This window comes from Trachypithecus francoisi, unplaced genomic scaffold (genome assembly GCF_009764315.1).
Source record: "Trachypithecus francoisi isolate TF-2019V2 unplaced genomic scaffold, Tfra_2.0 Lachesis_group8, whole genome shotgun sequence".
In the NCBI taxonomy this organism is placed as follows: domain Eukaryota; kingdom Metazoa; phylum Chordata; class Mammalia; order Primates; family Cercopithecidae; genus Trachypithecus; species Trachypithecus francoisi.
The window spans coordinates 73,502,547-73,526,470 of record NW_022681473.1 but is presented as its reverse complement, the minus strand read 5'-3'; the positions used below and the strand labels follow the sequence as shown (position 1 = coordinate 73,526,470).

At 39.7% G+C, this 23,924-nt stretch overlaps 1 protein-coding gene across 10 annotated transcripts in view; it reads left to right on the top strand.

Moving 5' to 3' along the window:
• Positions 1-23,924, top strand: part of DLG2 (discs large MAGUK scaffold protein 2) — a 1,315,102-nt gene that overhangs the window by 1,029,434 nt on the left and 261,744 nt on the right. For 2 of the 10 annotated variants that reach the window (XM_033207412.1, XM_033207411.1), the window contains exon 1: positions 6,197-6,300. The exons of the other annotated variants lie outside the window; for them this stretch is intronic. In XM_033207412.1, coding sequence (XP_033063303.1) covers positions 6,264-6,300 — 37 coding nt within the window. In that variant the 5' untranslated portion in view covers positions 6,197-6,263. Of the gene's footprint in view, positions 1-6,196; positions 6,301-23,924 lie in introns of those variants that run through there. 10 annotated transcript variants of the gene reach the window in all.

Sequence of the window (23,924 nt, the reverse complement as noted above, 5' to 3'; positions counted from 1 at the left end):
CTATGTAACACACCTTCACATTCTGCACTTGTATCTCTGAACTTAAAAAAGAAAAAAGAAAGAAAACTGAGGTAGGGAAATTACATAACGAAGAGGAGCACTTGGAAGTGGCAGAACCAGGACTTAAGGCCGATGCGTATACTAACTCAAAGAATACACTTATAACCACTAGCCTAGATATAAAATGAGCTTTATTTAGATGTTTCTGACCCTTGCTAATTTCTGTTTCATCATCTAAAATTTAGGGACCTAATAAGGCCCCCTCATTGAAAATAATCATGCTGACAAAGGAAGAATGACTCCTATAGGTTCTTAGTTGGAACAGACCCCTAGTTTCATATGCACATGGGAGACAACCAGGGAATGAGTAATTCTCAGAGAAGTGGCTTTGAATTTCAGCTTATGTAACATCTTCAACAAGAAACAGCAAATTTTTCAAGAAATGACAAGATGAAGGAAAAGGACTTTAAGTCTCTTCAGGCACAGTGAGCAATTTGTAGGAAGGCAAATAAATGGCAGATAAAGGGTAGTTAGTAAAGCTTGTTAATGTAGATTCTCCTGGTACCATCACCAGGCTGATGAGGGTCCAAAGTTGCGTTCAGTGGTTAACCTTTGTTCTCCCTGGTAGAAAAGCAGGGATGTGGGGAGGATACCTTTTTCATTGTAAATCTATGTGCTGCTTTTAGGAAAATGGAGGGCAGAGAGTTTTCCCACATCTGCTTCCTCTTGATTATCTTTAGTTCAGTAATTCTTTATATTTGGGGGAGGCATATTCTGGTCTCCCACAATCATATACATCATAGCTTAAGTATCTGTTCTTAAAATTTGAAATATTGTATAAATTTTCACCAATAGGAAATGGTTAAGTAATTTATAATGTATGTACTCAGTGAAATTTTAAGGAGTCATTAAAATGCTTCTGACAAAGAGGTATTAACAGGAAAATGCGTGCAATTACAGTAAATGAAACAGTAAAGTGCACATTTTTTTGATGTAGTGTGACCTCAACATTGTAAAAAAATAAAAAATAAAAAAACACCTAGAAGGAAATGACCAACATACTCACAATGATTAACCCTGAGTAGTAATATCTATTTTGTTCTAATATCTTTTCTTTAAAAACCTCTTGTGTTTTTCCTTAGTGAACTCAAATTGTTTCTACAATTTAAAAAATAAGTTTGTTTTGTTTTGTTTTATTTTTGGTTCTATAAAGCGGTTAACTTTTCTGATATAAGTTACTTGGTTTCTGATCTGACATTATTGTGTATAAAGTATCATGCTCGCTCTTCTTAAATGAAGATATATTTTAATGGTAATATGTTCGTTTAGCAATAAATGAATCTGTATAGAAATGGGCAACTCAGATTCACTGTAAAACATTCAATTATTAAGATACACAAAGACTGCCAATTCAACTTTGCCCAGACTGGAATCTAATGTCTAGAATCTCCACTGAATTGACTGCCGCCTTCATCAATTCACCAAATTGACTGCTGCAGAATTTTATCTGCAGCCCTATGCAAACTATGATTCTGTATTTTTCATCTCACAGAGAATGGTGAAGACTGGTCCAGCTGGTTTGAAGAACTTAAGGCAAAGTGATGTGATTTATAGTCCATTTTGGCAGGTCCTCCACATGTGTACCATCTCCAGGCTCAGGGTTTAAGTGCCCAGCTGAGGAAGAGTAATTCCTGCATTAGTAGGCTTGATTAACCTGAGGAAGTTTGGAGTACTTCGTTTTCAGGAAGACTTGGGCTGTCCCACCCAGAGATTGTATGGCTTGAAATATGCTTTTGAAAAACTCTACCTTTGTTTTTCATTCAGTAACTGTCACAAGTACCACAGGAAACTTCTGCCTAATAAGGTCCACTTCCCTTCCTTAGCTTTAGATTTGAATGAAAGATATCCACCCCACCATTCAATGTTGTATTTAGAGTCATTCACAGAATAACTTATAATATTTTCCTTAGTGGCAACGAATGTCCAAACATCAGTATTTAAGCCTTCTAACTTTGCGTATTAAGCAGTTCATAAATAAGAAATATACACTTTACAGACTTACACACGTCTTTCCTGGGTGCAACTTTTTCTTACCTAGCATTGTCTAAAGTAATTTGTTAAGATATCTTCACAGTAGCATATCTTGGAAGTTACCTAGTGGAAGTAACAATGCATATAATCATGCCTGCATTATAGAAGGAAACAATAATAATAATAATAACAAACAGGGCAACAATATTCTACCAACCTTAATTTATTCCTCAGCAAGACAACTGTGTCCCACTGTTTTGCAAACACTGGCTAAGTGCTGTTAAATCTCTGTTCAGTTGTAAGTTAAAGCGCAGGGACCAAATGGATTCCCAGGAACTGAACCTATTTCAAGGAGGAAGGCCCTGTGATTCAGGTCTAAGACAAGAGTGTTGCCAGCACGGCATTCCTGAAAGCAGGGGGAAAATGACTCCTTGCCCCAGAACTGCTTAGATGTGTCCAGGGATTTGTGCAAAGTCCTTTCTGAGTTATTCAAACCAGGCCATCAGAAATGCTATGCTAGGTCATACCAGTGAAACCTTCAGCCAAGCAAGGATCCAAAACATTGCAGGTGGTGTGAGAAATGCTGGAATAAGAGGCATATAGGAGATGCTTTGGGAATAGTGGGTTGGTCATTATCTCAGTCTGTGAGGTTTGGAAGGATTCCCAGAGGCAGCAGTGTTTGAGTGTGTTTTAGAAGAATGAATAGAGTGAGTGTACAACAAAGAAGAAAGAGCTGTCTATACAAAGTCACCAAGTTTTCTAGGAAGAAGATGGTGAGAAGAGAGGCTGATAGGGAAGCAAAATTGTGAAGGTGTTATGTGCTTTACTAAAAACACGGGCTTTGCGCTCTAGTTGATGGGGAGTCAGCAATGGATTTGAACAGAGAAGAGACAAGATCAGGTGAGCATTTTAGAAAGAGTCCTCTGACTGCTGGTGTGGCTAATGCACTATGGGAATGTGACATAAGAGGGAAGGAACAAGTTTGGAGAGAGCAGCATTCATGACAGTGGCAGTGGCAACAGAGGGACATACAGAGTAGAGAGACATTTTGGAGGTAAAATTAATGGGATTTGGTGCCTAATTAGATGTGGAGTTTTGAGGCTGAAGATTCTAGTTCATATCACTAGAATTGTGATACCACTAACCAAAGACTTGATGCCCTGTAAAATCCATGAATTTGACTGAACTTTCCAATCTATAGTATGACTTCAGCTGTGTAATAGTTCTGTGGTCTCTGAAATTTGAACTAAACTTTTAACTTTACAGAGAACTTCTTTTTGTTTGATCTCACTAAACATATAGTTTGACAGATGAAAAAGCCAAGTGGAAATGATTTGACTAAAATCACCAAAGTGGATTTGTCTGAGGTTGGACTAGAACCAAGTCTCCATGTTCCCTAGTCTTAAACTTTAAATCAAATAACAAATCTGATAGCTTTGCACTCCATCCACTCCACCCATTTTATATTTTACATGGAATATATTAGGATTGGAAAGACTTTTGAATAGAATGGGAAGCAGGGAGCTTTGGAAAAGTCACAAAGAAATCCTGGGAACTTTTGGGAAGGAAGAGGTGGCCAGCAGAAGGCAAAGGGGAGCCAAGTGATAGTGACTCTTCTAGGCTTTCCAGATGTCAATGTTTGTATTACTCACAGTCCAAGGGCATCCTGTTGCACCTGACTGATTCCACTGAGTTTTCCCTATAAACCTCTCCCCTGTGCACCACATTAGCCTTGGGTGATGGGGAGTGGAAGGTGGAGAGGGACCAGCTGATAATGACTGTGAACAACAATCACTGTGGCCTCCACATAGGACAGATCCTGGAACCCTGGGTCCTTCAAGTCTCCTGTCTGTTTAGGAGGTCCCTTATGACTTACTTATAGGCATCACCCTCAAAATCGGTCCCTAGACAATCTCAACCAGGGAATGAGTGGATTGTTGATCGTGTTGAATAAAATTATCTATGTAGACTATGTAGAGGCTATGAAAATAAGCTTGTTCAGTTTGAAAAATGATAGGAGCTGCTCTTATACTGTTAAAACAACACAGAATCTCAACCTCAGTGAGCAGAGGAACTGGAGAGTCCTGATCCCTGAAAACCAGAAGTTCTCTACTAGAAGTAGTAGAATCATTTTGCAATGGTGGGAGAATCATTTTCAATTATTTTTTATCCATGATGGCGGCTGGAAAGAGGTAAGACACCTGTCTTAGATGCCATAGACATTTATGGGCAGGAAGAGAGTGTCCAGCTGAATGGGTCATTACTGTCTTTCTAGGAGCCAAAAGGGGCATGCTATCAGGATGCCTGCAGAGAAACGGAGACTCTTCATGATACTCCTCAATGAACTGTTTTTGTTTGTTTGTTTGTTTGTTTTCAGGCAGATCTGATGTCTCACAGGGTCTGCAATAACTGACTTGCTGTCAAGATTAGCTTCCACTTGTGGCTGACCTGTTTGACAATGGTCAAATACGTATGTTTAACAGAGAGATGGTCTACAGGTCTACAGTTGTGCAGCCCTTATCTTTTTGGGAGATTTGATGGAATACCTACCTTCCTGCCTGGCTCAGTGACTCATCTGATTTCCCATATCCCCTTGTAACTTAGACCTATGATTGGCAGACTCAATAACCAATCATAAAATAAATGAGCAAAATACTGCTTTGAAAGAAAGTTCTTTTTAAAAAACTTTTCTCCTAATATTTTTGTGTGGGGAGGGAAGGAAATTCATATAGAAAAATACAATCCCAAGCCTGTAGGTGTGGTTTAAACAGACCTTGTTTAGTTTTATGATTTAACCTAAAACTCCGGAGACTTCCACAGCTTTCAATCCCATCGAGGGAAGCCCTTTGTCAAGATTAGTTAGAAATGTTAGTGTTAACCCCATTTTATCCTTAAAAACACTTTTAAAATGTTTTCAGTCTCCAGGCAATGAGCAGATCCAACCCTTCAGTGTTGTTTTCCTAGTGATCATTTGTTTCTGTTGAATATATTCACAACTGACTTAAAAAAAAAAATTACACTTAGATGACTCTGCATCTCAGGTGAGCTTGATTGACTCCTATTTGAGTTTTTTTTTTTTTTCTCCCACAGGGTTTTTTAGCCTGTGCATTGCTCTTTAAGTGTTATAAAATGAAATAACAGGGGGAAAAAAAATGAGTGGGTGGTTACCATGGTGACCACCACAGCTGATTTGGGTAGCCGTAGATAGCCCTGGGAAATAGTGCCTTGTTAAACTGAACTGCAATGATAATCAGTATTGAGAGGGAAAGTGAAAATGTCTGAGCTCCACTTAATCAAATGGCCAACCATTAAAACATAAATATCAATATCTGTGCCTTGGCTTGAAATGCATATATAGTACAAATCGAAATAAAAGTCCTTAAGCGTACCTGGAAAATGGTTTTAGGAAGGAATCTACATTATCCTGATTTCCAAGTTTTAGCTATTCATCCTAAAATATTAAGAAAAGCTTTAACTAACAAAGTCTTGGTGTTGGCATTAGAAGTTTTCCTGGTTCAAATTAAATGAAGACAAAGATTAACTTCTCAGATTGAGAGGACCTTATTTCTTGACTTGGTTTTGCCATGCAAAAAGGTGAAATTAGTGAAAGTCCGCCTCCATAAACCTTCCCTTTTTGAATCTTCTTCCCACCTAAGGGACGATTTAAGCAGGCATTTCCTGCCTAAGGGGAGCCAGCAGATTCCATCCTGCAGCTGAAGAATTAACACTACGCTGTGAAAAACTTTGTTTACTCTCTTCTACATTTTAAAAGGAGATACCAGACTAACACTTCAGAGTTGGAATTTAAAACACCAGCAGCTAGCTGGGAGATAGGATCGAATTTGGAGATAAGAATTCTTCCTGGCGTCCTTCAGCAGCCTCCCCAGGCAGGTTTTCACCTCCTCTACTTTTCCAGGACTAAGCCTTTTTAACTGAGAAGAGAAAGAAAAAGAGGTGAGCGAGATAGCCAACATCTGGAAAGTGATTGGTTACAGCGTTTAAAAGGGAGAAAATAATCCCATCTTTTAAATTGGGCTTTTTTGTGTTGCAAAGCATCTCAAACTAGCTCTGCTACTAGCCTGGGAAGGTGGCCCTACCTGCTTCACTCCTAACAGGCTTTGGCCACCACTCAAGAGCGTCAGGAGGTGTGTGCTGGCCGGGCGGAGTTTATACACGAGGCAGCTCAACCAGGAGGAGGGAACAGAGCTGAATTTGGGAAGCAGCTGCCTGCTATGCTGAAAACCCCTGGAAACTTGCTAAAGAGCTGTGGTGAGAATCATGCTGCTTTTCTCAGACCCGTTTCTCTTGGCAGACCATGTTGGGGAGGTGTGGCCAGTAAAACGAAAAGAGGGCAGCAGATTCTCCTCCCTTTCGTTCCTAGAACAGCCTTTCCCTGCCATTTGTTAGTAGCCTCTGCTTGCAGGCATTTTCTACAGTGGCTCTGTTTTCATGTCTGTTGCTATCTATGTTCTGGGAGAAAAACAATCAGTGAATTTTTCTCTTCCTTCACCTAAATGCAACCTCAAAATCACACTCTGAGTTTGATTTACCACCAGCCTCTTCAGTAAGACTATCTCATGTGAACTGCTAGACTCTTGATATTCTCTCTCTCTCTCTCTCTCTCTCTCTCTCACACACACACACACACACACACACACACACACACACGCAGAGAGAGAGATTGATTAAGGAATGTGAAATATTTGCCTTAGATTTAAATTGGTTCCAGCAATACCTGGATCCACATTGATTTCAGATTAGATATTTAATGTATGGAAGTCCTGTTCAAATAGAAACCAGAAAGCCTGCTTCAGGAGAGCCTAGTTCTAATCCAGGGAGGCAGGCTTATGTGTGTGAAAAAACCAGACAGACTTGAATGTTGAATTCTGCTTTCACCAATCATAAACTGTACAACCTTGGGAAACCATTTTGTTTTACACATTCAGTTTTCTTATCTGTGAAATGGGGATTACATTCTGGTGGTTGTTTAAACATTAGTAGTAGTATATGGAAAGCTAGATTCTAACATCCTCCAGGGGGCATGGTTACCTTATTTTGGGCCACATAGTTAAGTAACTGGAAAGGGTAATTTTTAACAATCATAGTTTCATAGTTAAGAATGTCAACTCAGATTATTCTGCCTGAATTCAAATCCCAGCTCTCTCGTGGTTAGCTGAATAACATAAGCCTGTAAAATGATAATGGTAGTAGTAACTATTTTATAATTTCTGAGGATCATGCTTCTTATTTTTATTTATGTATTTATTTTTTTGAGATGGGATCTCACTCTTCCACCCAGGCTGGAGTGTAGTGGCGCGATCTTGGCTCACTGCAATCTCCGCCTCCCAGGTTCAAGTGATTCTTTCACCTCAGCCTCCTGAGTAACTGGGACTACAGGCACATGCCACCATGCCTGGCTAATTTTTGTATTTTTTGGTAGAGACGAGGTTTCACCATGCTGGCCAGGCTGGTCTCAAACTCCTGACCTCAGGTGATCTGCCTGCCTTGGCTTCCCAAAGTGCTGAGATTACAGGTGTGAGCCACCATGTCTGGCCCCTCAAGATAATGCTGCTTGTGTAAAACCCTCAGCATTGCACCCAGCACAAACTAATACTCAGTGTCGGCTGTTGTTATTATGATGCAGAAATCTGACTGTGGAGCTAGGCAGTTGGACTCCCTGGACTAAATTCACCTCATTTGTTGTTTTTAATTTAATTTAATTATTTATTTATTTATTTATTTTGAGAGAGAGTTTCGCTCTGTTGCCCAGGCTGGAGTGCAGTGGTACGATGTCAGCTCACTGCAACCTCCACTTCCTGGGTTCAAGCAATTCTTCTGCCTCAGCCTCCTGAGTACCTGGGATTACAGGTGCCCGCCCCCATGCCCACCTAATATTTGTATTTTAGTAGAGATGGAGTTTCACCATTGTTGGCCAGGCTGGTCTCGAACTTCTAACCTCAAATGATCTGCCCTCCTCGGCCTCCCAAAGTGCTGGAATTGCAGGTGTGAGTCACCACCGCTGGCCATTTTGTTGTTTTTTAAATGAGAAATTGGACAAGATGAATCCTAAGGAACCTTCTGCCTCTTAATAGCTTTGTTCCTAATTGCATCCGCATGCATATAACACAGCCACACATCTTCCTTGGTAGGGGCCATAAATAAAAATTTTTTAAATGTTTTATGATGGAAAAATACTGCAATATAATATATATTCTGGACTTAAAAATCATTACCTGCTCATAAAGCCAGATGTGTCATTTCATATGCTGCTATAACTGTATTTCCTTTAGCACATATATTGTCCCAGCCCCTGATGCTTCTTTGCATTTCTGTGACTTTAGGGACTAAGAGACTAGAATTCAAACATTTTGTACTGATTTTAAGGAAGTTTATTCACCTAAGTTGGCTGAGGGTGGCACTTGTTAGCATTTCAAGTTTCTGTATTACTTTTGAGAAGGAACTTGAACCTGTGTCTCTGCATTCTGTTGGCAATTAATATGTATCTGGCATTACAGCTGAGCAGTTGGCAGCCAGTTTAAAAGCCAGCCCAGAGTCACTCCCCACCCTGCCTCTGGAGGTGAGGAGGTAAACTTGCTGGACTGGAGAGATTTGCATTTTCCTCAGACTTGGAACTCACCCCCATCAGTACTTCCTTTGCTACTTTCTCCATATCCCCTACCAAATTTACTTCCCACAACTCCTCTACAGCCTTTGTGAGTGCCTTGAGATAGGCTGGCACCCTCGTTAAACATAGAACAATCACAGATTTTTAGAATTAATTGTTGCTGTAAGACCACCATGAGGGTAGGGACCATGTCTTATGCTTGGCACTTAAAACAGGAAAATTCTTACTTTGCATGGTAGTGGGAGACCATAAGGATGAAACCATAATGATCTATGAGAAAAACTATAATTGACCCATAAACTTTCCAGTTTTTTGTCAAAATGTTAAAAATTATCTTTTTGTTAGATATATAGGGAAATAAAAAATAGTAAAATAACATTTTCTTAGTATGCTATTCTTCAAAATATTAGAAACAGTGAAATTTTAATTATTCCTTTGTAAAAAAAAAAAAGAGTCGTTTGAATAGTACTTGCCTTTTTCTTCTTGTCAGTCGTATAACTTGTGATACAGAGCAAGTATTTTTTGTATGCCTTGGCAAATTGGCACACTTTTTTCTAATCATTTTGCAACCTTTTATCCTTTGCATTTTGTGTTTTGAAATACCTACAAGAGTTCTTTCATGTGAAGTTTTTTGCCAGTATCATATTCTCTGGGACATTTTCATCCTTTATATCTTCTTCTTTATTTATGTTCATAAGTTTACCTTCACTAAGTTCCTCTGGCTTCATTTGTGGAATTTCTCAATGAGTGTTGAGGTCGACATTCCCATGGTCAGCTATATCTTCTATAATTCCTTGTCACATCTAAATTTCACTTACAGCATTATAACTTTTTGTTTTGTTACTGTGCTTTCCTCATTGCTGACAAAGTCCCTCTTTGAATTATCCATTTTTATAAAATGTCATATGGATTTATCACTGGAGAAAAGGAGGCAAAACAAGTATGCTTTACTGTGTGTGTTGTGAAGTGAATAGCAGGTGCTCAGTGACCAGTCACTGACAGACCTTGAGAGAATTGACATGAGTCACTGATGATGATGCGCATGTGTTATTGTGTAGAAATTTGTGCATTGAAGAGCTAGTAACAAGTTTGTGCCTTATGCAATCACTCATAGTTAATATATTATGGTAGCTAAAGTTTGAATTGTGTTGTTGGGGGATTGGAACTACTCCATTAAATCATGATAATGAAAATTCATGCATGTTGGAACCATGCAAATGAAAAATGTCTGTAGTTACTCAATAGTAAGGGTCTGTTAAATGAATTAATTAACTTGTACATTCACACTGATCTGGTTTGCAGTCTTATAGTGTCCTTATACGTGTCCTTACAACTTAGCCAGCTGCTATCCCCCTTCTCTTCTGGCCTGTATAAGATGTCCAAAATAGCTGGTTAAAACATGTCTATTAAAATCTCACTTTGAACAAGTCATTAAATTCTGAGCCTGATACTTCATGTGCTAAAGGCCCAGATTCTTTCTCATCAAAATTTTCCCTTCCTCAGTACCCAGCTCCCCACCTCTGAAAACAATTAATCAGATTAGTTGATTCACTCACAGATACTCAAAGAGCTCTCAGGCTCCCAGGGTAGGTTGGTTTTTCCCCCGCGGTGAAAGGAATCAGCACGTGGCAGAGTTCTCTCAAATGCCGCCTTCACAAGGGCTTTTCAGACCTGGTGAGTAGCAGGAGAGAGGGTTCTTGAGTTAGAGAACAGTCTTCCCTGGACCTACTCTCACTGTTCTAAAATCTGGTAATTAAAAGAATAATAATAATAAAGTTAGGGAAGGCTGAAGAAGGAGTCAAAGATAATCCTAAACTTTACTTACTCTTTCATTTCAATGTGTTTATTTTCAAGATGGACTGTGATTTCTGGAGACATGGAAGTATTTACAGTGTGGTGGTTACCAGCATTAGCTTTGTCAGATATGGGTTCAGGGAGGGATCCATCATTTCTTAGCTCTGTGAGCGTTCCCAAGTGACTTTATATAGTCTTTACTGAGCCTATGAAGCTTTTAGAACCTCATTTCTCCATCTGTAGGTTGTAATTATTATTTCCCTGGGCTTTTGGGAATCTTGAAAAAGGTAAAGAACACAATACACTCGGAGTACCTTTTGTAGTGGAAAACTTTGAGAAACAGAAATGATTTTAGCTTCTCAGGCATAACTTACATAACTTAGGTGAGCTTTATTTATTTATTTATTTATTTATTTATTTATTTGAGACAGAGTCTCACTCTATCACCCAGGCTGGAGTGCAGTGGCGTGATTTTGGCTCACTGCAACTCCGCCTCCTGGGTTCAAGCGATTCTTGTGTCTCAGCCTCCCAAGTAGCAGGAACTACAGGCACGAGCCACCGTGCTCAGCTAATTTTTTATATTTTTAGTAGAGACAGGATTTTGTCATTTTGACCAGGTTGGTCTTGAGCTCCTGACCTCAGGTGATCCGCCCTCCTCAGCCTCCCAAAGTGCTGGGATTACAGGCGTGAGCCACTGCACCCGCCTGAAACTCATTCTTTTTGCTAAGATTTTCTGGTTCACAGTATACAAGAGTTCTGGATGTGGAGATAGTGTGTAATATACAGATTCACCTTGATGGAAGTTATCCAGTCTGTTTGTTGGGAACCAAGGCTAAGACTGGTGTTTTCCCCCTGTCTTCTTATTGACTGTCATTGATGATTAATAACCTGTATTATATTCTTTATAGAGTCAGTCCCCCAAATTCTTTTGGAACACCTCCTGCTATATAGTTTTGATACTTTCCCCTGCCAAACTTCTTGTTGTAATTTGCTCCCACTGTTGGAGGTAGGGCCTAATGTGGGTGTTTGGGTCCCAGAGGCAGATCCCTCATGAATAGATTAATGCCCTCCCTGGCTGTCACTGAGTAAATTCCTACAGAGCTGGTTGCCAAAAAGGGCCTGGAACCTACTTCCACCTTACCTTCTTTCTCACTGTTGGACTTCTGCATATTCCTGCTAACCTTCCCCTTCTGCCAGGAGTGGAAGCACCCTGAGGCCTTCACCAGAAGCAGATGCTGGTGCCATGTTTCTTGTACAGCCTGCAGAATTGTGAGCCAAAATAATCTCTTTATAAAGTACCCAGCCTCAGAATTGTTTTTATTTTTATAACAGCACAGATGGACTAAGACATCTCCTTTGAGTGTGCTCAAAGATATGTTCAAAGCTCTCAAGATCAAAACACTCAAGTCACATAGTGGCAGGGCCCCTCTTCCATTTCTGCTAATAGTGATGTCTCCCCTGGAATAAGCAGCTTGCTTCATGGGCTTCTCAGTCCTCTAACACTGTATCCATTACAATGTGTCCCCACTGCCATATGCGTACACCTATAGACTTTTCCAGAAAGACACCAAATAAGAGTCACTGTTATGCCTGACTGCTCTGTGGGCCATGGCTCTCAGTTCTGGATATGCAGGGTGTTTTTAAACTGTAGCTCCTCTCAGGGATTCTCACTCAGTAGGTCTGAAGTAGAGTTGAGGAACCTGCATTAAAAAAATGTTTCCCAGGTGAGGAATGGACAGGGTTGAGAACTGCTGCTCTAGTGCCTACAGGTGCCAGAATCTGAAATCAAAACTAGTCCCATCTGCAGTTGTCTGGACAAGAATGTGACTTTCACTTGCCTGGTGACTGGACTGGGCTAGAAGATGCAAGCTGGCCTTACAGTATATTAGAACCCAGTTGCTCCTCATTCTTTTTACCGCAGGGCAACATTTTCTTCAATATTGTCTTCTTAGAGAGTAATCCCACTCATCTTGACTTAACTTTTTATAATAGCTGCCTAATTGGGCTCCCCAACTTCACCTCCCTCTCAGCCTCTCAGTCCATTTTCCACCCTGCCAATATACTTACCTCGCTAAAATAAGAAACCCATTTTCCACCCTGCCAATATACTTACCTCGCTAAAATAAGAAGCCCATTGTCACTTCCTCAATCTTCCAGCCACCAAGAAGTGCCGCTGATTGTTTCTAGAAGATGGGATATTTCTTTTTTTTCTTTCCTTTTTTTTTTTTCTTTTTTTGAGACGGAGTTTCGCTCTTATTGCCCAGGCTAGAGTGCAGTGGCATGATCTCAGCTCACTGCAACCTCCACTTCCCAGATTCAAGCAATTCTCCTGCCTCAGCCTCCCAAGTAGCTGGAATTACAGGTGCCTACCGCCATGCCTGGCTATTTTTCTTTTTTCTTTCTTTTTTTTTTTTTTTTAGTAGAGATGGTGTTTCGCTATGTTGGCCAGGCTTGTCTCGAACTCCTGACCTCTGGTGATCCGCCCTTCTTAGCCTCCCAAAGTGCTGGGATTACAGGTGTGAGCCACCATGCCTGGCTAACATGGGTTTTTTTTTTTTTTTTTTTTTGAGACAGAGTCTCGCTCTGTCACCCAGGCTGGAGTGCAGTGGCCAGATCTCAGCTCACTGCAAGCTCCGCCTCCCAGGTTCACACCATTCTCCTGCCTCAGCCTCCCGAGTAGCTGGGACTACAGGCGCCGCCACCTCGCCCGGCTAGCTTTTTGTATTTTTAGTAGAGACGGGGTTTCACCGTGTTAGCCAGGATGGTCTCGATCTCCTGACCTCGTGATCTGCCCGTCTCGGCCTCCCAAAGTGCTGGGATTACAGGCTTGAGCCGCCGCACCCGGCCAACATGGGATATTTTTAAACACCTGCATACACACTGCTTCCCTGCTGGAACACCCTTCTTTTCAATTCATAGTAATAATATTACTCTCATACATAACAAAACAGTTATTTATTTTAAAACGTAATCTTTGCTGGATCCTATGCTAAGCGCTTTACATATATCTAACAAACTTTTTTTTTTTTTTTTAAGACAGAGTCTCGCTTTGTCACCCAGGCTGGTGTACAGTGGCACAATCTCGGCTCACTGCAATCTCCGCCTCCCAGGTTCAAGCGATTCTCCTGCCTCAGCCTCCTGAGTAGCTGGACTATCATGCCTGGCTAATTTTTGGTATTTTTAGTAGAGACAGGGTTTCACCATGTTGGCCAGGCTGGTCTTGAACTCCTGACCTCAGGTGATCTGCCTGTCTTGGCCTCCCAAAGTGTTGGGATTACAGGCATGAGCCACTGCACCCAGCCTTAATAAACTCTTAATGACCTTAGAAGCCTAGTTCTAAGACCTGCTCTGAGAAGCCGTCTCTACTCCCAATTGCCCACGGCAGAGAGAGTTCCCCTTCCTCGGTGCCCCTGTAGAATTTAAACTATTGCATTTTAATTTACTGTTTATGATCAATCTGTTCTCCCAAAAGCATGTGCTGCCCTCATCTTTGTCCCCCTGAGCATAATGGACGCCCCAGAGGGAGTGTGGAGCAGGTTTGAGGGTAAAGCCATCTTTACTCCCAAAGATAGACCTGAACAGGGATTGTTCCTTTACTATTGGGTCAGTAGCCCTGAGTGTCATTGTTTGTAAATCATTTGGACACAGAAAAGATAAATCCCAAAGGCTCTGCCTTTAAACACAATAATGTAACCTAGCACCTGGCTCCTAAGGCATTTCAAACCACAGTCTGCAAGGCCACCTTTCTTTCTGTGTCAGCAGACCGTGCCTCCTAGCACACCGCCACATCATTGGGTTCACTCTGTTTCTTACCAGAGAGGGGCTGGCTAGCATTGCATCATCTATTTGTAGGATATTTCACCAACAAAAGGCAGTCAAACAGGTCATTAGTTTTTCTGTGCTTTTTTCCTCCTGTGTGTTTACAGACAGACACTATAATCAACTGTCATGACAGCTATAATCAATTAGCCTATGGGCTGTTTTTCTCCATGTAGACTAATTGAACTGTTTGTTTTTATTTTTGTTATCGCCTCTCTACCCATTTCCCAACTGTTACTACTGGACCACGTGACTAAGCCCCTACAAAACCTTGAGCTACTCCTCTTTTCTCTATTTGCCACTTTTAGGATGTGACAGTAATTCATTAATCTCCAGACATATTTGTATCTGCATTAATATCTAGGAGTCCTTATTTATTTGAAAAATATTGTTAAATGGGTTCCCTACTGTTAAAGTGAAAAGCAAACATTTAAGTCATCTAGATTAGATGAATTAAGATTTAAATTTAAAATTGCAGAGGGTTGCTTTTTAATTTGTATTGGTGGTCATTTTTTAGGGAGCTAAGTATGTGCAAATCATGTTCTCTGTAGCTTCGAAGGAAAAATTAAGGACTGTTTCCTAGTTAGTGAGAGGTACACTGTACTTTCTTGAAAAAACAGGAGCTCTAATTTACTGAAGAAGTTTGAGTATAACATTAGTACAATCAGGAGTGGGGAGGTGGAAGGTACTACAAAAGATGTAAGTACCTTTTAAAGCTGAGATTTCAGTAAATCACAAGAGAGGAATGCTTTCATGACAGTAAGCCTAAGAGCATGATTTGTAGAGCATTTGTAAGAGCTGGGCAAAGTAACATTTTTTGCATACCAACACAATTCCCGGTCCTAAGCTAAAAACAGAAAGAAAACTAAAATCTAGTCACTGCCTACAAGGAGCTTAAAGTCTAGTAAAAGAAAGACTTATAAAAAACCAAATACATTAAAGTGTTGAAGATTATGTGAGAAAAGTCTGTATGATGGGCCAAAAGGAAAGAAGTAGAATCGAGAAAAAAAAAAATCTCTTTTCCAAAACATTCTATTATGTGATCAAAAGGAAATCTTCCCTTGACCTCTCTATCTTTGGGTTTCTTTCTGCAAAATGGGTATCATCTTTGACAGTGACCTAATACTTTTTTGGGATACATTTTGAAGAGCATTTGGAGAGGACTTACAACAGTTTGTATATCCCCAAGCATAGATAAATCCCCATGTTAAAACACAGTGAATCTAAAGCAACACCATTGAGCTATAAATTTTTATCACTAGTTCTATAAAACTTACTAAGGGACCCTGAAGTTCTTGTAGAAATGAAAAACGAGCAACTAATGTTAATTCCACTGGTTAGGTAGGAAAAGCCAGGGCCTGAGGGTAAGACACCTGGCCAAGAACCCCAGGACTGGCTGCCAGGGCTGCTGACTCCCTCCCATTCTCTAGCCTCTGTGCTTGAAGCTGTAACTTAATGGTTTCAAGTATGAAATAGATTTATTGATGTGTGGTTTTCTTCTGCAGAAAATCAAAATAAACCAAAAAGAAAGAACAAAACAAAACAAACAAACAAAAAACACTGTGCTTCCCTGACCTTTGGAGATAGGATTCTCATGGAGTTTTAAATGTACTAAGCAGATCTTTATTGTGCACCTGTTATGTTATGTGCCAGGCATGGTGCTAGACATTGGAGGACAAATCAAACATGATCTCCATCCTCACAAAGCTTAGAATCTAGTTTGGGCATAATCAAAATGCAATATAATCAATGTAATCAATACTATGGGGGTCTTATAGGCTCCTAGGTGAGGAATCCTTAACTCAGCCTAATGACATGAACAGAAAAGGCCTCCTGGAAGAAGAAATGTCAAAGCTGAGGTGTGAAATATTGAGAAGTCAGCCCTGAAGAGTGGAAAGGAGAAGGAACAGTAAGTAGAAAGGTAGGACAGCGAGAGGGAGCTCTCAGCTTGTCCTAGGAAGTGAAAGTGGTTCAATAGGCAGGAGCTTAGATGAGTATCTGGTCGGGCCTGGATTGTTTGGGAGGGCCCCCAATCGGAGAAGGATCATGGAACAATCCTTATGCCCAGTTGGTGTTTGATGTTTAGTCTGAAGGTAGTAAAACCAGTTAAGTGGTTTTAAGCAGAAAAGGACTAAGATCAATTTTTCCATTAGAAAAAAATCACATCTCTCTGCCATGAACAAAGGACAGTAATTAAGACGCCAAGGGTGGGGATCATTTGCCGCAAACCTGGAGATGTCAGGTATAGGCCTCAGATGGCTGCTCTCTTGCCTCTTCAGTGTGGAAAACTCTAAGATTATACTCATAGTCGTTCCCAGGTTTTGAATGCAAGGAATCCCTTTTTAACTGAGAATAGTGGTACTTTTAGATTCTGTTGATAAAGATAATGGTGAACGATAGAATGATACATCAAATTAAACAAATTAATTATTCACAGTGCATTCTATATATATTTAATATCTAGTAGGACATATATGGAGAAGATATTCTTGATTCAGCATATGGAATGTTTGGTGCCTGGTGGATTGAGGATTCTTTCCTAGAACACCAATGATTCCTGTGAGTTTTTGATCCTCATACTTGGGACCAGAGGGAAGGAGTTAAAATTATAGTTATCAGTTTCATGTCCTTGCAAAGGACCCTTTTTTTATGGCTGCATAGTATTCCACGGTATATATGTGCCACATTTTATTTATCCAGTCTATCACTGATGGGCATTTGGGTTGGTCCCAAGACTTTGCTATTGTGAATAGTGCTGCAATAAACATACGTGTGTATGTGTCTTTATAGTAGAATGATTTATAATCCTTTGGATATATACCCAGTAATGGGATTGCTGGGTCAAATGACATTTCTTATTCTAGATCCTTGAAAAATTGCCACACTGTCTTCCACAATGGTTGAACTAATTTACACTCCCAACATGGCACATGCATACCTATGTAACAAACCTGCACATTGTTCACGTGTACCCCAGAATTTAAAGTATAATAATAATAAAACAAACTATAGTTATCAGTAGTGAGTTAACTGATCCTCTCAAAGGGCTCCTGTAATGATAACTGTTACTATGGAGCTTACTGCATCCAGCAGCTTTAGAAATGCTACTCATTTTTCAAATGAGGAAGCACATGTTAATGTTAGAGAGGTTAAGTGGCCTGTTATGGCTTCTCTGACTGACATTCCCTTCAGTACATCCTGAGATTCAAATGAACTGAATGTTTGAATTCCAGCTCTACTATTGATCTATGTGATCTTAGACAGATAACTTAATCTCTAATAGTATCACTTTTCTTATCTATGAAATGGGTACACTATCTACCACATGGAGTCAGATCATTATTAAAGTAGATAATGCACATTAAAAAGCTTGATAACCCTCAATTAAGTGTCTCCCCACCATGCCTTCTTTTCCTCTTTTTCTTTATCTTTTCTCCCCATTTCCTCTGCATTTGCCTATATTTTACTCTCTTCTCTTCTTCCTCAATTGTTTCCCCTTTAGAACTACTCCTTTTCTCTCTTTCTTACTCTTCACATAATATTAAACTGACATTTTAAAGTTTATTTTAGTTACATTTGTAGTTTCTATTCTTAACTTAAACAGCAACCAACTGTTTCTGTTTTGCTAAGAACAAAACAGTTGCTTTGGAATCAAGTTGTTTTATGTATGTGACCCTTGGTGGAAAAACATGTCCCACGTGCACAACATTGACCCAATAGTGTATTTTCAGACCCACTCTGGCAACTTTACTTACTTCACACTTTTGATACTCTAGAGATGAATCATCCACCTAATTCTCTGCTGAAAAGACATCTGTGTTCCTAGCCAATGCTCTCTTCATCCTTGCACATTCTCAAGTACTCTGGCAAATACTGTATGCCTCAGTCAGAAAACAGTGAAGTCAGGTCTCCTGAAATACTGCCAGCAGTTGATGAAGCAGGTGCAGAATTGCAGATGGCGCAATTGCCACAGTGCAGTAGTGTGAAGAGAATTTTCTAAAGTACTTTTTGGAATTTATTCGTCTCTCATTTTAAAAGCATATTTTCCATTGCATATTAAAATCTACAATAAAAGCTTAATGAACCAAACTGGAATAATTTATATTCTGAAAATATATTCCTTATGTCACTCTTTCCCTGAGTTTCTAAGTAGCCCAACTCTGTCCTATAGCTTTCAAGGCCTTCCGTGATCTGGATCTGGTTTTCATCATCATTTCATTCTTCCCTCCTGCTGCTCACTTAGGAACATGAACCCTACATTTAAATATTTTCTTTAGCCTTCTCCTGAAAAATACTTTCTCTTGCCGTCCTCCAAGTATTTGTGTTTTTGATGCTCTTCTACTCTGGAAATCCCTCTTTTATGCAAACCTCACCCATTCTTCAAATCTCAGTTCAAGTTTTTCCTTTTTTGACTACTCCAAGTTAAAACAACCTTCTGAATTCCTTTAACGAGGTAGTGTAACTTATGCGGAAAATTTTGGAATCTAGAGCTGGAATGCCTAGGTTCAAATGCATTCAGTGATGAGATCTTTTTACCTTCTTCAGACAATGTATTTATTAGTAAGAAGACAGATAAGATTTTAAGGGTTTTAAAAAGGTTAAAGGAGAAAAACATGTGAAAGCATTTGGTAACTAGTATGATAATCTGCCTAGTGTATACATTTATCTTTTCCTTTTTATATATTAACTCAGTTTGCGATTAAACAAATATTTAGTAAAAAATAAATTTCTTTTTCTTTTCTTTTTTCTTCAACTTTTAAGTTCAGGGATACATGTGCAGGATGTGCAGGTTTATTACATAGGTAAACTTGTGCCATGGTGATTTGCTGCACAGATCATCCCTTCACCTAGGTATTAAGCCCAGCATCCATTAGCTGTTCGGCCTGATGCTCTCCCTCCCCCATCCCCACTGACAGCCCCCAGTGTGTGTTTGTTCCCACTGTGTGTCCGTGTATTCTCATCATTCAGCTCCCGCTTATAAGTGAGGACATTCAGTGTTCAGTTTTCTGTTCCTGTGTTAGTTTGCTAAGGATAATGGCATCCAACGACATCCATGTCCCTGCAAAGGACATAATCTTGATCCTTTTCTTTTCTTTCTTTTTTATTTTTTTATTTTTATTATTACTTTTTTTTTTTTTTTTTTGAGATGGAGTTGTAGAGTTGTGCTCTTTTGCCCAGGCTGGAGTGAAGTAGCACGATCTTAGGTCACTGCAACCTTTGCCCCCTAGGTTCAAGTACTTCTCCCAACTCAACCTCCCAAGTAGCTGGGATTACAGGCATGTGACACCACACCCGGCTAATTTGTTGTATTGTTAGTAGAGAGGGGGTTTCACCATGTTGGTCAGGCTGGTCTCGAACTCCTGACCTCAGGTGATCCGCCTGCCTCGGCCTCCCAAAGTGCTAGGATTACAGGTGTGAGCCACAACGCCTGCCAATCTTGATCCTTTTTATGACTGCATGGTATTCCGTGGTGTATATGTACCACATTTTATTTAGCCAGTCTATCATTGATGGGCATTTAGGTTGATTCCATGTCTTTGCTATTGTGAATAGTGCTGCAGTGAACATAGATGTGCATGTATCTTTATAATAGAATGACTTATATTCCTTTGGATGTATACCCAGTAATAGGATTGCTGGGCCAAATGTTATTTCTGCCTCTAGGTCTTTGAGGAATCACTACACTGTCTTCCACAATGGTTGGACTTATTTACACTCCCACCAACAGTGTAAATGCAACTTTTTTCCTGCAACCTCACCAAGATCTGTTTGTTGTTGTTATTGTTGTTGTTTTTGACTTTTTGACTTTTTAATAACAGCCATTCTGACTGGCATGAGATAGTATCTCATTGTGGTTTTGATTTGCATTTCTCTAATAATTTGATGTTGAGCTTGGTAAAAAAAAAAAAAAAAAAAACTCTTAAAAAGAATATGTACATGCTTCACCAAGGTCTAAAATGATTATAGCAAGCTCTCAGGTGACCTGGTGCTCCTGCTTTGGCCCATGGAGCATGCTTTGATTAGCAAGGCTCCCTGTAAACTCTAATAAAAAGGCAGGCAATGGCAACACCCACACGCTTAGACTGGAGTCTAGACATGATATTTGCACAGTGGCCTTCATCTTAGTGTTCAATTATGTTTTTCTTCCTATAACTTTTCTTACAACTGTGAAAGCTCGCTAGCTGGGTAGTTATCGTGGTCACACATAGATATTAGTCAGCCTGAGGTGCCAAGTGCATTACTTCAGAATAAATATAAAACTCACCAGGAAACTTGCAGGGTTCCCACAGGGTGAACTTGATCTGCACTGAGGCACCTGCTGTATGACGACAGTCCAATGACTCACTTGACGTCAAGTCACAGATGGACGTCATCCCATTACCCAAGAAGACCTCCTTTTGCAGCAAATGATAGCACAGAGGCATCCAAGCAAGGGGAAATGCTGGGAAGCTAGTTATCCGTCTAAGTAACCTTCAGCAATAGAGTGCCTCTACTGAGCAGAGTGGTCATAGCATCTATACACCCTGTCCCATGTGATGGTCCCTTTAAACAGCTTATCAGTGACATTTTGGCCTTTGCTGAGTTGTCATCTTCTTTATCTAGTTCTCTATGTGTGCACAAGGCAAGAAGGAATGTGTATCTGATTTTGAATTGCATTCTTTGAATGCACAGTTCAATAAGGGAGTTGGTGACTGTTGAGGCTATGGTTTTATAGTCAGGCTCTGGTTATGTGGAACCTTAGGTATGTCATCTAACCAAGTATCAGGCTTTACACTTGTCAAAGGGGCTGTGAGAACAAATGAGATAGTCCATGTTAAGAGTTTAACACAGTCCTTGTGTACAGTTAGTGCTCCATGAAAATTGGTTACATTTATTAGTATTACAAATGATTGTTATTAGCATATTTATATTACTATAATACTTAATAATATTACATTTACCTTTTTTATTCTGGAGTATATTTATATGAACCCATTCCACCTGCCCTCAGCTTCTTGTCGCTACTAGAAAAATACATAGGATTTGGAGTCAGAAAATTTATTTCCATTGTGTTTACAAGACTAAATCCTAAATGTCTCTCATGTCCTACCAACTACATGAATGTCCTTGTACCAGTTTCAAGCTTTGGTTATGCCATCCACATCTGCAAATAGAAACATGTTATATGAACTATATATTGTTGTTAATTAGTCTCTGATTATCCTCTTTGGTCTTTCTAACACCTCTGCTTTGTGTTCTTAAGAATTGTCCATCTTAGCACTCACTATCTTACACTGAAAGTATCTGCTTCTTGTGTCTTCTTCTTGAGTGAATGAAAAGTATCTGGCCGGGCAAGGTGGCTCATGCCTATAATTCCAGCATTTGGGAGGCCGATCGGGGGTGGATCACTTGAAGTCAGAAGTTCGAGACAAACCTGGCCAACATAGTGAAACCCTGTTTCTACCAAAAATAAAAAAATTAGCCAGGCATGGTGGCAGGTACCTGTAGTCCAAGCTACTTGGGAGGCTGAGGCAGGAGAATTGCTTGAATCCAGGAGGCAGAGGTTGCAGTGAGCCGAGATGGTGCCACTACACTCCAGCCTGGGCAACAGAATAACACTCAGTCTCAAAAAAACAAAAACAAAAAAACAAAAGGTACCTTATGTACTTGGCTGGGCTTCATTCCATCCACATTTCACATGTGTTAAATGAAATAGTTCAGGACAGTGTACCCACCTCATATTTCTCTCTCCTTTGTTTTCATATGCTCCCAGGAACCCTATTTTCATGTTACATTTTCCCCTTTGCTTTTTCTAAAATCTTTCACAAAATGCTCACCGACAACAGTGAAATAGACCTATCCAGTGGAGTGTGGACAGCAAGAGGGTAAAGCTAGAGAGGGTTGGGAAAAGAAGACCTAACCTGATTTTTAGAAGCTGTATCTGCCCTTTTAATGATCACCTACTTATGCTTAGAACCTTCTTTCTCCTGCCTTCTTTTGCTAAGTAACCAGGAAGGTCAAGTGCCATTGTTACTTTCCAAATAACTTGGTGGAGATCACTTCCAGATATACCAAGTTCTGCTTCTGAAGACCTGTATCAACAGTTAATTTGGAGAGTCAAGGTTCACCTTCTGAAACAGAAGCCAAGGTGGTTATGTAACCTGAAGTTCTTTGTTGAAAACAAAACCTACAGATGCTCAGAAAGCTAAATTAAACTTCTGACTTGCTGCTCAGCCACTAAGCATCACAGGCAGCCTAGAGAATATTATCAACACTAGGGTGGTAAATGTAATGATTGTAATGAAACACTGTGTTCACCTTCCAGCCAGTGTGATTCTAAAAGTCTGCCCAGATTAGTTGGCCAGAAAGCAAACTACGGTGGAGTCGAACTTTACAATATGGTTCATTTGTATATATATACACATATGTATACACACACACATATATACATATGTACATACACACACACACACACACACAGAGTATAAAATTTTGTCCTAGGCACTCTGATTTGAGACTTTTATTTTTTTCCTCTCAAAAAGATTATTTCTTGATAAATTGCATGATTAAGAAGGGGGCCTGAATGAATATTATTGGCAGCTACCCCAGGACTCACATTTGTCTCTTGCCTTTTAGAGGGGAAGAGAACAAGCAGCGATTGAGTACATACCACATACAGGGGACTCATAATTTGTTCCCCTAATAAATCATCAAGTAAAGTCAGGGAAATGGGCACCAGCAGCCTCATACTAGAGATTATGAAAAATGGATTTACACAGGAAATAATTTGTCCAAGATCACTCAACTAGTAAATAAGTGGCAGAGCAGGAATGCAAACCAAGTCTTCCTCTCATGATCCAAAGAGAATACCCACTATGCCCACACAACCTTGGGCATTGATCTTCTATCCCCCAGTTTCTTCCTTAGTATCTGGGTTCCATATCCCATTAAAAAAATGGTCCCAAAATAGATCCTTCAGTCTGCAAAATCTAAATGTAGATTGTAATTAAATAGTATTAGCTAATTAGGTACTTTAAGAAAAATACAGTAGTTTATGGAAATACACAGCTCTGTAATTCAGAAAAAAAAAATGGCAACATATTGCAATTTTTGACCATAAAACACAAGTAATATGAAATTGAGGAGGTATATAAAGCTAAGTATTGAAAGACATTTGTAATCATATTGTCTTGAGAATGATTCCCACATTTCTGGCCTTGTTTTATGGCTTCACACCTTCCATAGGTTACATAGCTGTTTCTCCTCTTTGTTTACGGTCAGATCTTGGGCTACTAATACTTTCTCCCTGTCAGGTGTTAAATAGCAACCTATATTATATTTTTCTATTTTCAACATTTGTGCTGGTGATTCATGCCAAAAGCAAACATGGCTCGTTTTTTATTTAACATTCAACAAATATTTATTGAGCATCACTGTGTACAGGTACTGTTTCCTAGGTACTTTGTGTTCTAGAGATTTTCCCATATGTGCCACTGTGCACATTCTAAATGTTTCGGATCTAGTTTAGGAACTTCAAATATAACTTAAACACAGAATAAATTTCCAACAATTATCATAATATCTAATATTTATTGCAAGATTGCCATGTGCCAAGTATTAATGATAAGAGCTTTTACATAAATTTCATGTAATCATCACCACAACCTTATGATGG